The 18,854-nt window shown below is 29.9% G+C and overlaps 2 protein-coding genes across 2 annotated transcripts in view; both read left to right on the top strand.

Annotated features, from left to right (window-relative positions):
• The window catches only part of Nrt (Neurotactin), a 51,343-nt gene extending 47,698 nt beyond the window's left edge, over nt 1-3,645 (top strand). The window contains exons 5-8 of the mRNA XM_011503639.1: nt 83-575; nt 820-1,137; nt 1,729-2,073; nt 2,842-3,645. Of these exons, the coding sequence (XP_011501941.1) occupies nt 83-575; nt 820-1,137; nt 1,729-2,073; nt 2,842-3,223 (1,538 nt within the window). The 3' untranslated portion in view covers nt 3,224-3,645. The remainder of the gene's footprint in view (nt 1-82; nt 576-819; nt 1,138-1,728; nt 2,074-2,841) is intronic.
• Nucleotides 3,646-7,745: 4,100 nt separating this feature from the next.
• On the top strand, nt 7,746-18,234 carry LOC105365529 (major antigen). The gene is made up of 10 exons (XM_011503722.1): nt 7,746-7,987; nt 8,089-8,557; nt 8,659-9,731; nt 9,926-10,138; nt 10,394-12,942; nt 12,999-16,253; nt 16,363-16,962; nt 17,035-17,676; nt 17,751-17,921; nt 18,054-18,234. Exons 1-10 carry the CDS (start codon nt 7,837-7,839, stop codon nt 18,180-18,182), a joined length of 9,252 nt encoding a protein of 3,083 aa, XP_011502024.1. The 5' UTR covers nt 7,746-7,836; the 3' UTR covers nt 18,183-18,234.
• The last annotated feature ends 620 nt before the right edge of the window (nt 18,235-18,854 follow it).

Genomic DNA, 18,854 nt, shown 5'->3' with positions numbered 1-18,854 from the left:
AAATCACTCTTGGGAAGTTAATGTTAGATAAAGCTTCTTCCATCGCTCAATCATTTAAAGACTGACGCTTTGACATTTGCAGCCGTAACGCTTCTTATTCTGCTGCTCGTCGTCATAATAATCTGCGTGGCGTGCGTCGGTCCCCGTCGCATCGTCGCTCAGCCGATAAAGGATGGCAAAGTCGAGACCCAGACGTCGTGCGGCCTCGTACAGGGCCTCCTTGAAGACGACGCCTTCGTGTTCCGCGGCATACCGTACGCGGTGCCGCCGGTAAATAACCGACGTTGGCAGCCGTCGGAGCCGCTACGCAAGATCGAGCACTGCTGGAACGGCACCTACCTGGCCCACAACAGTTCCGAGATGTGCTGGCAGCACAACGCATCCAACGGCATCAACGGCGTCGAGGACTGCCTTTACCTGGACGTGTACACGCCACAGGTGCTTTACGACCGGCCACTACCCGTGGTCGTCATGATCGGCGCCGATACACTCAGTGGACCCTCGCCAGGCATCATGATCCCATCGGGAAAGCTCGCGAGAGTACGCGAGATGGTTTACGTCAGACCTAACTTCAGGTATGCCTCGAATTTAATACGTCGAATCACTAGATAAGTGTCGGGCAATTGGAAATCCTTGCTCGAATCATTTCAGCCGATGACATTTCTCTCAAATTTTTCAACACAATAATCGATCAATAACCGGCCAATAATCTGCCAATAATCGGCCAAAGATGCATTTAAAACCCTAACAACTTGAATTGCATATTAACTTGCCTCCCTATTATGCTCGCGATTAATTGCGTTCGACTTGACATTCCAGATTGGGCGTTTTTGGCTTCCTAGCAGTGGAGCCATTGTCCCGTGCGGCCCATCCAATGAGCTCCGGCAATTACGGGCTTTCGGACATCATCACCGTCCTACAGTGGGTTCAGCTCAATATCGAGCACTTTGGCGGTGACAAGAAGCAGGTGACCCTCTGGGGCCACCGGGCCGGCGGCACTTTGGTAACTGCTCTCGTTGGCGCCCGTCGTGCTAAGGATTTGTTCGCACGCGCCTGGATCTCAAGTGGCAGCGCTATTTTCCCGGCTCGCGATCTCCGCGACTCTGAGAAGCAGAACGAGGCTTTCCTCGACTATATGTAAGTTACCATCGTGATATAGCCGTACTCACAGTAGCGGTTAATTACCATTTGACTAATGGTTAACTATTGGCTTGCTCGATTTGTATCCGTTTATCAACCTTAATTCATCATTAGTTAATGCGTAACTCCGATGCGTTTAACGAAGGCTGATTGACAATGAGAAAGATATTTTAAAGTCGTAAAAAGAGTTGGGAAACTTGGAAAGAAATGCGAAAGCACGCATGTATATTTATGAAATTTCACTTCGAAGGAGGTGGTGGTTTCTTTATTTTATCCTATATATTTTTTAATATGTCATTCATTTTTTTTCATCGACACATATTATAAGTATTTCGACTATCGATTTTCAAAATTAGCTCTCATAAGTATGTTTAACGAACTGTTAAACGTCTTATATGGAAAAGATGAAATTTATCGGATCATGGATTCTTTTAAATTTTTCCATTGGAAATTACGTTTACGTTACGACGGGTACTTTTTCTTTTTCTTTTTTTTTTTATTTATAATGATTTTGTATGAGTATCCTCGAGTATATTTTCGGATCTTTCATACACATCATACACAGAATTTAACACTCGTTTTGTACAGTAGGTGCAAAGATGCTTCCTGCATGAAAAAAAAGAATGCCGAAGACGTGATGGAGCTGGTACCGTCTTCGTGGCACTCGACCAACGCCGGATTACCGGATCTCAAGACGGTTAATAGTACGAAGCACGAGTGGCTGGTCAAAGACGATATTATTATTCAACAGCACATTGGCGAGATTTTCTCACAGAAGGAATTGCCCGTTAAGGTGGTGATGGGCACGACTGCACAGTCTGGGCAGCTGGTCAAATCATTATCCTATGATCGTACAGTCGATCCTCAGGAGATACGGAACATTTACTCAGAATCGTTACTTGAAAGCATTGTACAAGCCGATCAGGTTTTTGCGTAAGTATCTTCGTTTCAAGCATCTTTCTCGCGCGTTTATTTATGTTTTTATTGCGGTATTTAGGAATTTTCAATATAGCTTCTAGTATCCGTTTTGCAATATTTACACGTAAAATACCGAGAATACAATAGATTACTTAAATTTTTATCTTGAAGCATTAAAACATATTTTTCTTAATTAACGAATTGTCGGCAATTACTGAGTTAATGAAAATCATAATAATAATAATAATAATAATAATAATAATAACAATAATAATGTTTTTCAAGTAAAAGAAATCTTATCGTTTGTAATATTTTGAAACTTTGAAAAGACTTTTTGAAAGCAGTTTTGCGTCTATCCGATTGCTGTATGGCGTAAACGTGAGTTAGTGGGCGCACACACGCAAATAAATATCTCAAAGTCTATTTGAGATTGAAAAATTGAATTTAAAATGTAGTTACAAATTATATTTGTGTGGCAAGAAGGGAGAAGAAATGGGTAAATAACAAAGTTAGAGGCTTAAAGTATTCGTGCTTCTATCAAGAATTTATAAGCAATTTATAGTACAAGTTAAATCAGTATTTAGGTAAAAAAGTTTTATATACTTCACGAAGTTACGCCTTTCACTGTCTTTCAAATCAATAAGATTTTTTAATCAATTGAAAAACTGAAATAAAAATAAAAAAGCCTGGGAAAATAAGTATTATTTGATACAGCACAGCAGCCCCCAAAAGCAAAAGGCCGAAAATAATAATTTTATGTGGTATTATTTGTGTACGTTGCAGCCAATACAATTCGACGGTCAAAGGATTGCACACAATTATCTCGGATGTTCGCGTAGTCTGTCCCCTAATGACCGTTGCGACAATGAAGAGCGATATCCCATTCTACATATCGACCTTCCCACGGGACGTCATTGCCGACGTAGACAGTGACGCGGCCGCCATCCTCGGCTTTTTCCCAGCGAAGACGCCTGAGCAAAAGAGGCACTTGCAAGCGATGCAGCAGCTATTCAATCACTTTGTTTGGCATGGCGAGGTGAAGGAGGCCGATAGTGGTAAAAGGATCCTCATAGTCGACCAGGACATTCTGCCGAGGGCTGGCTACGAGAACTGCAAACTATGGATCGACAAAGCAATTGTTCCAGCCTATGCAAGGGTAGATTAAGTGTTTATCAATTAATCGACTTCGTTCTCACGAGACATGAATTTTATTGAGTTGGAGAAGTGATCGTTACTACGCATCGGTAGGAATGAGCCGGGAAGAACCTCTGTCTTCGAAACCATTGAAAAATTCGTAGATCTTATATTATATATGGATTTTTTTTTACCCTTCTTTAAGGATTTTTGAAATTTATTAGCAAATTGGTGTATGCGCCTTTGTTATTGGTCACTGATTTGATAATAGTTTTCTAAATTGGCATTTTTAAGGTTACACATAAATAATTCAAATAGTAAGTCTTGAGATTTACCGACAATTGTGTCGTAGAATGCCATAGAACATCACATTGATTTTAAGTTTAAGTCAATTCTAATATCATTTTTAAATAATATTTATATAGTATAATAACAAAGAAAAGAAGTACTATATTGGCATTGACCACGAGTTTGTATTTTTTTTCTTTTTTTTTTTCGTAAGAGGAAATATGTTTTCGATCAACAGTGTCTTTTTTGTGAATAATTATGATGTAAACACGAGGTTATAGTTTGATATAGATGATTTTATAATCACTTTAATGCAGAATAAAATTGTTAAGAATTTAGAAGATATATTACTTCTTAAATTTGAAACATATTAACGTAAATCTGTGTGTACAGATTATTCTCGTATGCTTAATAGCAAAAGTATGCGCTCCGAAAGACATAATAATTATTAATATGTATGTGTATAAATGTGAATCAAATTGTAATATATTGCGAGGGAAGTAACTAGGTATGATTGAAAACGTGTATATACGTGTATATTTATATATAACATGATATATAGTATATAGATGTATGCGTATATATATGTGTAGAAGCAAAGAATATTGCGATGGCAAGGAGATGCTAAGTAATGAACATTAAACCAGGCTTAGCTTAAGAAAAGAATAAATAAGAAAATCTAATACGTTTATATAGATACATACTTTTCTACACGCTCGTATGCATATAAATATAAATATAAATATAAATATATATATATATATATATATATATATATATATATGGATATGGATATGTACACGCGAGTGTGTGGGTATGTGCGTGCATATTGTAAGGTATGAGCATAAAATTTGTGATGCAACAATAATGAAAATTTCATTGACAAATATCGCCAACTCTTTGCTGTTCACAAGTCGTACGTGCTCGACTAATTATAAGCTAGTTTTAAGTTTATGAGAATTTAATTCGTTAGTGTTTATCAAATCGCCACTTAAGCGCGTAAATAAAAAAGTTATTAAAATTATAAAGGCACTTTTAGGAATATATAAAGTAAATTGCATTTTTATAAATGCAATTTTTGTTGGATCGCGTCTGCGGAAGAGACTTTTTAACACGATTTTTAATGAAATAAAAGTGGAAAGATTATATATCTGCTGATGACATTTTTAATGCATTTAATTGTAAGATGACATTTGTACATGGAAATACATTCATCCCACAGTAATGTTGGGAATATTATTAATAGACTGACAATATTACACGACCAGTATTTTTTCTACATGGCGATGAAATTAATCACATTTACAGTTACTGCCTTTTAAGCAAGCTAATACTTATAATACTCAGATATAATATTTTCAAGTGTATCGAATAAAATTCTGAAACGAATAAGGTTCATTCCAAATATTTTTAAAAATATTAGATGAATGGACAATTAATAATGCTATTTTGAAATCTGTATAGTATAAAAAAACAAAACTTCTCGTACCACATCGCCTTTCATCCGCAGCTGTGATCCGACGTGTCGACACAAACTCGACTGTCACACACATAATTCCTATATAATACGAAGACTTGTTGACAACTATGAATTATTAACAATTATTTTATAACTGATATTAGACGTAATAATATTTACAATTATTTTTATCATTATTTTCTATTATCACGGTCGTTTCTTACATTGCTAAATAAATTTAATTTATTACTTTCACACCAATGTGATAAATTAGTATTTATGACGGGGAACTGTTTCGTAGATTAACTGGTTTATCGGTAAGAGAAGTATTATGGAATGTTTATCTTCCTTATAAAATTAATTATTTCTTAATTAATATGTGGCAATGCCTTTATTCAATTCATGATGCAATGTGTCTTTTAAGATATTTAAGTTTCGTTCTATTTTACTTAAATGACTTGTCGATGTTGAACGTGAATTGATTCTGAATTTTATATTTAATTTATGGTATTGTTTAGATTAAAATACAATGCGTAAAAAATCTTTGCCGATACCAGGAACGATCACGTACTAGTACAGTACATAAATACATTTTGAAATGATTATTGTAACAGCGATGCGCCCATAAGTGATTTATTGTATTTAATATACTGTCAATAAAGTCATGTAGCCTCATATTGGTCATATTATTTTAAATTACCTATCAATTTTTTCAGGTTTTTCTCTTTTTTTAAAATTACATTTAAAATAAGCAAATTTAGGCCATGTATAAAGGAGATTCGAGAATATTCTTCAAATAACTAATTAGCTATTTTATTTATTTTACAGAAATATTTAACTATTAGAATACGTATACAGGCACGTACAAACAGATATTTCAAAATGTATTGATTAAATATTCAATTTGTATATCTCAAACAACCATGATCTTTAAAAGTTTCTTTAAAAAAATTATGAATTATGATTATTATTTTGAAGAAAAAAAACTCATTTAAACCTTTGAAATCATTTATATGTTTTAAATATATAAAAAATTATACTATTAAGAGTTCGTATGAAAACAAAATTTTTTAATTTAATTAAATTGATATTCTTTCATTTTAATTCACTTAATTATATCTTAGGCCTTACAGAATTACAATTTTAACTTTTAATTTTTCAATATCAATTTATTTTTGCCTATGATTGTTGAATGATAATCTCATTTTTTCAGTAGGTGAGTGTGTAATGCAATTTCTTGAGTAAATTTTGAGTTAACGAAAGAACTTTTTACTCATTTGTTTTCATTTTATATGTATTTTTATGACATTTATATTCAGCCTCCTAACATCTGAATATTCGACATTTGAGTTTTCATATTGAATTATATACATGGCATTATAGATGTTTGAAAATAACATTATTTATAAGTATAGAGTGAAGTGATATTTTCCCTTTTGTAAAAAAATATATAATGCTATACTTACTTAAAGTAAATAGTATCAAGGTATTCCTTTTACATTTGCGGATGTTGTAATAGAAAAGATGCGATAGAGTAATAAAATACCCCCTATATATTTCAATCCTTATTGTTTAACATTAAATTACACAAGCGTTAAAATATTTGTCAAATATTTTATTCAAATATTTAATCCAAGATCGTCTCTGAAAACGCAGGTTTTGAAAATCAGGTAAAAAATTGCTTTCATGTAAGAACATATCAATTGCATTAAGCATGCTTAAATAATTAAAAATAATTAATAGAGACACGCATGTTTCTCTATGGAGGTAAAGAAAGGTTCATTATTTTTTAATAAATTATTAGTTGAAATAGTATAAAATATAAAAAATACTTCCCTGAATTTTTATAAACGGTTTCATCTACATGGAAAATCATCGGTCGAAAGAGCCCTTTAATCCATCGTGCTATAACATTTTTGTAATATTTTTACGCTCTTCTATCTTATTTATTCACATTGTCGTTAACAGCATGATTCACTCTGCGGATTCGTGTTTACTTAATAATCATCAATAATATGCACGCGAATCAATAGGAATAAAGTTGCTGGATCAATCGTGCTTAGGGTTGAATATTTAGTACTTAAAGACAAAGTCTATTTGACTTTTATTGTATTTAATCATTAAGCCTAATCATCAAATTTAATATTAGTAGTAAATAATAGTTTTTATGATCGAATTATAGAGTTGCACAATTATGAAAATTAAATAATCGTATGCAACTTTTATGGGGAGCAATTATATTCTTGGTGGTTAAATATCTTTATGCGCGTTACATTATTTACGTATGAATGCTTGCCTCTGCGTAGTACATAAATATTTGAAAATAAGCATTCGTAATTTTTGTTTCATTTTATACTTACGTAGAAAAATTACTTTATATAGTTTATTACGAAATTTCAAAAAATTGCTTGGCCTTTCCGTCCTATTTAAAATATTTTTAAATTTCGCGCTACTTTTTCAAGGATACCTTGAACTTAACCATATCACATGCTCAAGTTGTAATCGAGTGTGTTTAGCGATTTGAAAACCTCTGAAATTATATGTGTTTCATTTATTTATAATAAAAAAATAATGTCCTTAATTTTATGGGCAATTAAATAGCGTGTAGGAGTTTTTTGTTTTTCCAAAATTTGATTCTCCTTGGACTTTGTAGAATGTGTAAGGAGTATGAATTTGATATATAAAATACGGGATTGAGGGTTATTTGAATAGATGTGAATGTCATTGATCAACCAATCACAATGGAGGGTTTAAAAATTAACGGAAAAGCATCGACGGCTTGAAAAATTCGACATTGCTTGAATGATTCGTTAACGTCTCAAATTTTTTAGCGGTTAGGAATTTAATTATGTGATAATATTTCGGAAAAATAATTTTCGTGTGTTTTTATAGTAAAAATGTCCGATAGTATAAAAGTGGCGATTAAAGTTCGGCCGTTAATCAAAAGGGAAAAGGACGAAAACCTTCAAGTACAATGGACTGTGGTTGATAATGTTATTGTTCCTGCAGATCCTGAAAAAAAACGCGGTGAAAGCGGATTTCAATTTGGTAATTTATCTTTTATTTCTCATAATGATATATACATTTCTATTAACAAGGCGTTAATATATTTGCTTTAATTCAAAATTAATTACTTTTCATCATTTCAGATCACATATTTGATTCTGAGAAAACTAATAATCATGTTTTTGATATTGTTGTTAAGCCTATTGTCATTGCTGCAGTTAGAGGCTTTAATGGCACTGTATTTGCATATGGCCAAACAAGTTCTGGCAAAACTCACACTATGTTAGGAACACCAAACGAACCAGGAATTATTCCAATGGCAGTTGATTATATGTTTGACGCTATTGCTGAAACACGTGGTCGAGAATTTCTTTTAAGGGTTTCTTATCTTGAGATATATAATGAAAAAGTAAATGACTTGTTAGATACCACTGCTGTTGATTTGAAACTTCGCGAAGACAATAATGGTTTGGTACAAGTTATGAAGTGCAAGGAAGAAATTGCGAATAGTCCCGATTTAATTATGGCCATAATGAAGAAAGGGGACAAAAATCGTAGAATCGGTGAAACTGATATGAATGACAGGAGTAGTAGAAGTCATACAATTTTCAGGTAATCACTTTGTTATTATTCATTCAGAAATATTAATATGTTTCAGTATTTGAGATTTAATAGTTTCGAGCGCTATTATAAATGACATTTTATTACTATAGAATAACTATTGAGAGTCGTGATCAAGTAAGCGATTCTGACGGAGCTGTTCAAGTTGCTCAGTTGAATTTAGTAGATCTTGCAGGTTCTGAACGAGCAAGACAAACCAATGCAACTGGTGAAAGATTTAAAGAAGGTACTCATATAAATATGTCATTGTCAACTCTTGCACTTGTTATTAAACAGCTCAGTGAATCTTCGGATACCAATAAATACATTAATTTTCGTGATAGCAAGTTAACGAGGTTATTACAAGCATCCTTAGGTGGCAATGCAATGACTGTTATTATTTGTGCTATCACACCTGTTGCTTATGAAGAAACTCAATGTACTTTGTGGTTTGCATCAAGAGCAAAAAGTGTAAAAAATAAACCGCAATTAAATGAAGTTATGTCAGATGCTGCTTTATTAAAACGTTATAAAAAACAAATTGCTAAATTGCATGAAGAGCTTGAAAAAGCCAAATATGAAAATAGAATAGCAGATGTGCAAGAAATGGAATCTAAATTACAAGAAAAAGAGAATAAATTACAAGAAACTGGCAGATTAAATCAGTTGTTGGAGGAGCGGATTCAACTATTAGAAAACAGTATTATTTCTACAGATAATGCTGTAAGAAATGATAATAGCTCAAAAATTCCCAGATCTAAAAGAAGACGAACATGGGCTGGTGATCAAACAATGTGCCCTCGATTTAGTTTATACTCAAAAGATTTACCAACAATTAAGGAAAATTGTTGTATCAGTCCAGAAGCAAAACCAAATAAAATAGAGAGACGTAGCGGTATTAGAAATAGAAAAAGTATTATTCAAACAGTTGATTTAAATGATGAATCATTTGAGACAGCTTTTGCAGATTTTGAATTAGATATGATAAAAGTTGTTAAAGAGCGTGAAGAACAAACGAATAATACTCTAGACTTTATAGAGGAAAACAAATTTCTAAAAGGAAAATCTAAAACTCAAAATCAAGTAAAATTTCAGGATAACATTGAAATTTGTCATTATAGTAATGGGAGTGTTTTGAGCGATTTATTATCACCTGAAAAAGAAAAATTAATCACTTCAATTCAAGGTATTACTTAATTTCAATATTATTTAGATTTTATATTTTAGAAATATATTGCTAATAATGTCTTAATATATTTTTAATTTAATGAAAAAAAAAACATGCAATTATCTATTATAATTTTATTTTCATTATATTCCTTTTAATCTAATAATTTTCATAAAAAATATATACAAAATATTTAAAATTAATAATTTTAGATACCACAGTGAAAGAATTATCCCCAGGCACTCCAAAATCTGTATTACGAGCAAGGCTTAATTATATTACCGAAGAGTATAAGAGTCTACAAGAATTCACTAGTTTTGAAAGGCAGATGTTGTATGCTGAACAAATAGATTTTAATTCACATAATGAAAAAATATTTATGCAAAAACAAATTGATGAATTATTGGAAAGACTTAGAAAATATAGTATAAATTTCACAAAACTTGATGAAATACAAAAGGTTTCATTAAATTGTATCAATGAATTAATTAAGAATGTTCCAGATATTTCAGGATTATGGGAAAATTCTTTATTTTATAAGGATAATAATGAGGATACATTAACTAAATTAAAAAAATTGGATGAATTACTTACAAATTTAAAAAATGAAAAGAATGAAGAAAAGCCATCAACCCTTCTTGAGAAACAATTATCTGATGACTATAATAAATCTCTTCAAGATTTGGATCAGTTACGTATTCAGAATGAGAAATTAGTTTTGGAAAATACTAAAATAAAAAGTGAAATTATTGCTGAAACTAATAAGTTAAAAAATTCCAATATTCTGATTAAAACTTTAACCGTTGATACAGATCACCTCATGGGAAAATTACTAGAAAAAAATAACGAACTGCTTAAATTAAAAGAGAGAATAGTTGAGTTAGAAAGGACAGATAGAGATTCTAATAAATCTATTGTAAATAATTATGAAACATCAACAAAAAAAGAATGTTATGATGATGGGTCAATACAACAGTTGCCTTCTGATGTCAGTCAAGAGAAGGAAAATGAAATATTAAGATTGAACGAAGTGATTCAGGCAAAAACGTTAGAAATTACAAAATATAAAGAAAATGAAGAAGAAATGAAAATGGAAAATGAGTCTTTAAGAAAAACCTTAGATGCTAATTTAAAAATTGTACAAATATCTAAAGAATGTCAAATGGACATAATTCCTGAGAATAAAGATGAAAATAATGATTATGAAATGAATGCTGAGATAGATCATGATGTCTCTAAGGCATCAAAACTTACTCAAGAACCAGACATGAATATTGTGAAATACAAAGAGCTTCAAAAAGAAATGGAAAAGAAAATTAAAGAATTGCATAGTCTAGATACTGTTAAAGTTGAAAATAAGTCACAAGAATCTCAAACAGAAGATTTTCTTTACTGTGAAAATAAAAATACTTTATTAGTTGATCAAATGAAGAATACAGAAATTTCTAGATTAGAAAAAATAATTCAAGAAAAATCATTTGAAATGAAAAAATACATGCAATTTGAGGAAGAAGCTAAAGAAGAATTTTATTTAAATAATACAAATGAAATTAAAAAAATATCTGATGACTTTCAAACGCAAGATATTTTAAAAAATGAATTTAGTAAAATTCAAGAAGATTTTCAAGAAATAAATCAGAAAACCGAACAATTCCAGGAACATTTAGAAAATATTAGTAAAATTAAAGAAACAGTTGAAGAGTATAAAGTAAAACATTTGGTTGATAAAAATCATGTAAATTCCTCATGTGAAGATCAAATCAATGGCGTAGGCTATCAACAAATTATAGAAAATAATAATATTGAAATAAAAAAATATAAACAAATGAATGAAGAAATGGGAATGAAAATTAAAAATTTGCAGGAAACTTTAGATAAAATAATAGCAATTAAACATAGAAGTATAGATTGTCAAACAGAAATTGTATCGGTACATAAAGAAATTGATTCCAATAAAGAGTTTGATAAGGATATTACTAATTTAACAGAAATTATTCAAATCAAAGAAAATGAGATAGCCCAGTTTAAGCTCAGTGAAGAAGAAAGAATAAAAGAGATTAAACATTTGCAGGAATACTTAGATACTTTAACAAATATCCACAGAGAATCCAAAGAATGTCAAGCAGAATGCATTTCTAGTGTCGATGAAGAAAAAAGTAATGAAATACACAGGCTTTCGAAAATTATTGAAGAAAACTCTCTTGAAATTACTACACATAAGCAATTAGAAGACAAATTGACAAAAGAGATTGAACATCTAAAGGAATGTGCAAATCGTTTAACAACATTGGAATATGTATCTAAAGAAGTTCAAACAGAAGCAGTTAATCATGATCATGAAAAAATAAAATCTTATCAAGAAGAAATTGTAACATTAATTAATACCAACGAGGAATTCGAAGCAAGAATTATATCACTTAATAATCAGTTGTCTGTAAAAATTAAAGATTTTGAAGAATTGAGATCTCTAATCGATGTTCTCAAGAATGAAATTATTAAAAAAACAAATGAAATGTCAAAGTTACAGCAAGATGTTGAAATTCGAGTACAAAAGTTTGAAGAGAAAATTGATATTGTAACATTAGAAAAAAATAAATTAAAAGCAAAAATTAATCATATATACTCTGCCAATTTAATCAAAGATTTTAAAGATGAGGATTTAAAAATCATTCTCGACGAATCAGAGCTAGAAAATGAAAAATTAAGAAAACAAGTACTTAAGACACAATCTATCGAGGAACTTAATTTATCAATGACAAGTACCAATTCACTAAGAAGTCCATTAAAATCAAATACAACATTGGCAAATAATGTGAATAGTATCATAAGTCCTACAAAATTAAATGCAACAGTATCAGTGAGTAATGTAAGCGATTCTGTAAAAGATCGAATCAGCCAATTTAATGAAAATAACCAATCTGTGGTTACATTAGATGAAAATAAGACTACATCGATGGATTCAAATATTTTCTTGAAACCTACTAATTTCTCAATATTAGAACAAAAAGATTTATCTAGTAAATTAAATGTATCGGTTAATGACAATAGCCTTGTAAAATCGTCAAACAAAAAGTTTGAATTAGAATCAAGCAGTATTTTTGCCAATATAACTTATTTCGATGAAATGGAATGCAGTCAATCTTTCATTCAAGATAATACTTCTTTACTTACAACGAACGATGAGAGTAAAAATATTTCAATTTTATCAACAAATATTAATATTCAATTGGTAAGACTTTAAAAATATTTAAATTAAACAAATTGCATTAACTAATAATTTTTTAGGCCAACGATGTAACTAAAACTGATGATGTCAACGATATATCGGAATTATTTGAAAATAATGATGTAAGTGTATTTAAAGATACTAAAACAGTGTCTCCAATTAAAATAAAAAATGAACCACATACTATCGAAGAGCTCAAAAAGATTAGAGTTAATCTTGAAAAAGAAAATGCAAATTTATGCAATGATCTTCAAAAGAAGATTCACGAAACTGAAGAAGTTGAAAGAGCTATTAGTGACGTTAATAAAAACCTTATTAAACTTCAACAAACCGTTTTTATACTAACCAATGAAAACATGGAAATGTCAAAGCAGTTATCGGATACACGAGAACAAAATGATGAGATTGTTAGAAATTTGCAAATGAATATCGCTAATTTAACAAATCGTTTACTTACGATTTCAGAAGAAAAAGATTCTTTAAAAGATCAATTGGCTATTTTACATGACCAGCTTGAAAACATGAGCTCTATTACACCAGTTATAACGGATGAGGAATTAAAATACAAAGTTTCAGAATATCAAGAAAAAATAAAAAGCTTGACTAAAGAAAATATCGACTTGTCTACAAATTTAATGGATAAGATCGAAGAACTTGAAAAAGTGAAGGAAAGTCAAATACAACTTAATGATCATCAGTGTTCGTTTAAAGAAACATCTGAAATGTTAGCTCAAAAAATAGAATATTTCGAAAAGAAAAATATTGAAATATCAGACGAGTTAATTGAATCTAACGAAGACTGTGATATATTGAAAGAGACTGTTGATATTTTAAAACAAGAATTAAGGACTTGCACAGATCAAGAAAATCCTGAAAATTATTGTAGAGACAATGCAGAATTTATTAAAAAAGAAAATAAAGCATTAAAATGTAAATTGATTGAACTGGAGGGAATTATGTCTCTATTAAGTAAAGAAAATAATAATTTACTGGTTAATATGCTGGGTGATTCTGATAAGCAAAATGGGCCTGAAATTATCTGTGAAAACGATGCTAATGTATCAAAAATGAAATTCGAAGAATCGATGCGTGAGCATATTTCAAACGAAATAAATAATTATTCGTTAATGCATGAAAAAATAAGGCAATTACAAAAAGAAAATGAGCTCTTAATAGTTAAAAATAAAAAGTTAGAAGATTTAACGTTAAAAAATTGTAGCCAATGTGCTCACTTCAAAGAATTAAACGAATGCCGAAGAAATCTAAAACTAGAAAACCAGTCGTTGAATTTGAAAATCGACGATCTTAAAAGGAAATTCCAATTACAATGTACCGATGCGGAAAGTTTAAGAGCAAAAGCCAACGAAGACTTTAACATAAGTTTGAATTTAATGGATTCAACGCTTAATGGTAGCATTTACGATGGAATGAATTTAACGTTAATGGAGGAAAAGGTTCGAAATTTACAAAATGAGTTAGAAGAATCGAAGGAAAATGATAATGCATTATCAAATCAATTTAATGAAAAATATAATGAACAAGAGAAATTACAATTAAGTACAAATTCCTTTGCCAGCCCGATTCAAGAAAAAGACAGAAAGCGTTTAGATTCTAATATGTCAAGTAGAAATTTAAGAATGCAAATATTCAAAGAAAATCTTGATAGACTGTCTAATGATATAAAAGAAATAAAACGATCGAGCAATAATCATATGAATATGTTAAATAAATTAAAAAATGTACAAAATGACACTGTATCAGAAATTGAATCGCTTAAACTATCGAATGAAGAGTTAAAAAAAGAACGCGATACTGCTAAAGCAAATGCATTGAATTATGAAGAAAAGATTAATCTTCTCGAGGAAGAATTAGCAACATTATATAAACAAATTGAAGCAGCTCGTATCACAGAGAAAAGCATTGAAGCGCAAAAACTAGAAATTGAAGTTAAGCTTGAGAGTTTATTAAAGGAAAAGGAGGAACTGGTGAATTCTTTGCAGATTACGGAAATAAAATTCAGAAAAGAATTAGATGATTGCAATTCTCTTGTACATAAATATGACAAAGAAAATGTAAATCTTATAAATAAATTAGAAAGCTTTGAAGGAATTGTAGAACAATCGAACAAAAAAAATTCAAGTTTGGAAGAAAAACTGCAAGAAGAAATTAAGTCAGCTAAATCCCAAATGATAAATGAAATTAAACATTTAACAAGTCTTTCTGAAAAGGAATTAAAAAAGTTACTCAACATGTCAATTAATGATATTTTCTTACGCTTTGTCAATGACATTGTTTCAAAGGAAAATGAAGTGGTAAAGAAGCTACACGAAAACTTTGAAAAAACTAAATTAAAATTGGAGGAAGAGAAACAGCAGAGCTTCGATTCAGAAAAACGAACTAAAACTTGGGCCCAGGCTCTAGAATCTGATCTTGAAAGGATTCAAGTAGAGTTTGCAGAACAAGAAAACAAGAAAAAGCGTCTGCAAGATGAATCGAAGATGCTGAAAGAAAGCTTGAAAGAAGCGCAACATGAAAATCAACAATTGCAACTTAATATAACTAATTTGGAGAAGGAATTTAATTCCTTACACAATGAATTGGAAAAGAAATCGAAACTTAACGATGCTCGTGATTCCGTCATCAATGCTGTTCAAGAGAAACAAAGGATAGCAAAAACTAAGGAAGAAGAATGGGAGGCTCGATTACAACACGAAAAAGAAGAATATGAGCGCCAATTGAAAGAGCTTAATTCACAGTTAGGATCATATAAGTCAACCAATGATGATTTAAAAAGCACGATCGAAGGCTTAGATATTCAGATCGAGCATTTAAAGAATACCATAGATATTAAAACAAATGAATTTATGGGTTCTAAACATAAAATTCAAACAATGATACAAGAAATAGAGCACTTTGAAGAGATAAATCAACAACTGAAAAACGAAAATTCAGAAAAGAATAAGCATATCGAGGAGATTACGGATCTTTTAAAAATAAAGTGTGATTTACTTACTGAATTCAAAACCAAAGTTGAAACTATGAAACCAGAATATGAAAGCTTGCAATCTCAAATTGTAGATCGTAAGATATCTATAGAAAAATGTAAAGAGGAGATTCATAATTTGAAACTGGAAAACAAAAAACAAATAGATATATTGCAAGACAAGCTTTCATCCGAGGAAATAAAATCAAAAGGTCTGAATAAGCAACTTCATGAATTAAAGAATAAAAATACAACTTTGTATAGTACATTAGAGGAGTGCAAGGATCGATGTTTGGAACTTGAAAGGGAGAATGAAACTCTTAACCGAAAGGTTATATTACTTTTTGTTTTTCTCATCTTTTGATACACGTAAAATTGATTCTATAAATAATATTATATTAACCCCCCCCCCCTTTTTTTTTTTTATTTTATTTATTTAGGTCAGAAATAGTACAAGCAAAATACGAGTTAAAAATGAAATTCAAGATTTGCAAGATGAAATTCGTTTACTCAAAAATCATTTGGAAGGATCTTATAATCGCATTAAAGAGTTGCAGGAAACGAAATCTCAAGTACAGTGGGAATTAACGGAAGTGCAAGGGAAGAATGAACTTCTTGAGCAAGAACTTAATACGACTAAAATGTCTTTAGAATCCCTAAGAGATAAGTATAATAACGTAAATTTGCAAAAACTTCGTGAAAAGTATGAAGCGCTTCTTCGCGAAAAAAATAATGTAATACTTGAAATTGAAGATAAGAAGATGTTAATTGCTAATAAGAATCAAAAATTGGTAGAGTGTAGTATAGAAGTTGATACATTGCAAAAACAGAAAGAGTCATTGAATACAAAATTGGAAAATATTAAAGGAGAAAAGTCTGTATTAGAGAGTCGAATTTTGGATCTTGTAAATGATAACGAAGAACTGAAAGAAAAGATAATAGTATGTAATATTCAGAAGGATGAAATATATAAAACTAGCATGGAAGAAAAAAATCAAATTTCTATTGAATTTGAAATTTATCGCAATCAAATGTTAGATGTATGTTCAATACACATATGTTTTTATTAAATTTTTATCGATACATTGAATAAATGCAACTTTATTTTTCAGGTTGTAAAGAAAAATAATGAGCTTAATGATGAAATGGATGAATTAGTTGGTCACATTCACAAACAAGAAAATGAAATAGCCGAATTACAGGATCGATTAATTACAGGATCATCTAATGAAAGATTTATAGAAAAATTAAGAGCTTTAGAAGAAGATAACGAAAAACTTAAAATTGATTTACGAGTTACAGAATTGAATCATAATAAATTGCAAAACGAGGTTGTCCGAATAAATTCAGAGAAACAGTCGCTTGTTAATAAAATCGAAGTTCAAAATAATAAAATCACGGAACTTAAATGCAAAGTTAACTCCTGTACCAGTCAAACATCGCAAATGGAAAGAAGACGTTCCAGACGTTCTGACAGACTTAATCAAAATAGAAATCTCGATGTCGATTGTGATAGTAAGGAAATGACCGACTCTGAATCACCAATTACTACTCCAACTCAAACTAATAGCCCTATTCATGAAGAATGCCAATCTTGCTGCGAACTTAGAAATCGTATTCGTGAGATGTCAGTCGATCTCGTATCTAGGAATACTAAAATTACAATGCTCGAAGTTCAGCTTCGGGAAGAAAATTTTCCCTATCAAACAAAGTGTAATGAACTGCAGGAGAAATTAATAGCTGTTAAAACGAGGGTAATTTTCGTATTTATTTTTAATTTGATTTATTTTATATTTTTTTAATAGGAATATTCCATGTACATTTTTAGAATTCAGAATTGAAATTGGAAGTAAAGAAATTACAACAAGCATTAGTGGAAGACGATTATCGTGAATGTCAGATTTGTAGACAAAAAAAAACTAACAAAAGAGACCAATCCGTTCAAGTTAATGCAGAAAATAAAATTTGTATGACTGGGATGAGCAGCGGCATTGTTGAAGTGAGTTTAGTATTGTTGAAAATTAAAGAATACTCAATAATTTAACGTATATATAATAATAATAATAATAATAAATAATAATAATAATAATTAATAATAATAATAATTAATAATAATAATAATAAATTGCAGGATCATTTAAGGCTAGAAAAAATGGAAAAAGAAAGAAATTTAATGAAAGACTTGTGTAGAAATCGTGCCAGAAAAATTAAAGAACTCGAGCAATATATAAAAGAACTTGAAGGTTTGAGGAATTGCTAATTATTCAAAAGTATATTTTTTAAGACAAGATTTTGCAAGTCGCTTTAATATAATTACATTTAAGTATAGATATTGTGAATAACATTTTTATTGAAAACGAAAATTTTTATTCTACTTTATATAAAACTACTTATCCAAAATTTTCAAAAACAAAAATCAATTATGAATGTAAAAAATAGCACTAAGGTATTTTCTACATTTGTATATGAGTTTAGCCAATAGAAAATATTTCACTATGTAGCATGTAAAGAGAGATTATTTCTAATTTTTAAATAATTCTTTTCTTATGTATATCGAAATTTTGACTAAAAGTGTATTCAATACACATTGTAATTTTATATAAAACTTATATATTTAGAATATTGTTAATTGATGCAAATCCAAATTTTTATTCCTCATGATACATTTTTAAAATTATTCTCAACAGTTTATTAATATTATAATTTATTATATTTAAATTTTAAATTTGTTTTTTTTTTTTTTTTTTTTTTTTTTTTTATATATGCAATATAATAATGAATATAAAAATTGTAATATTAATAATTTTTTAAAATATATTATAATAAATATATTTAGTATATACTATATTTTTTATATTTAGTGTACATCAAATTCAAGTTGTAATATAAATGAAATAATATTTCTCAAATATATTTAATTAACATAAGTAAC

The sequence above is a fragment of the Ceratosolen solmsi genome, unplaced genomic scaffold, assembly GCF_000503995.2.
Source record: "Ceratosolen solmsi marchali unplaced genomic scaffold, CerSol_1.0 scaffold8, whole genome shotgun sequence".
In the NCBI taxonomy this organism is placed as follows: Eukaryota; Metazoa; Arthropoda; class Insecta; order Hymenoptera; family Agaonidae; genus Ceratosolen; species Ceratosolen solmsi.
The sequence above is the reverse complement of the archived record's forward strand: the minus strand, read 5'-3'. Positions and strand labels throughout refer to the sequence as shown.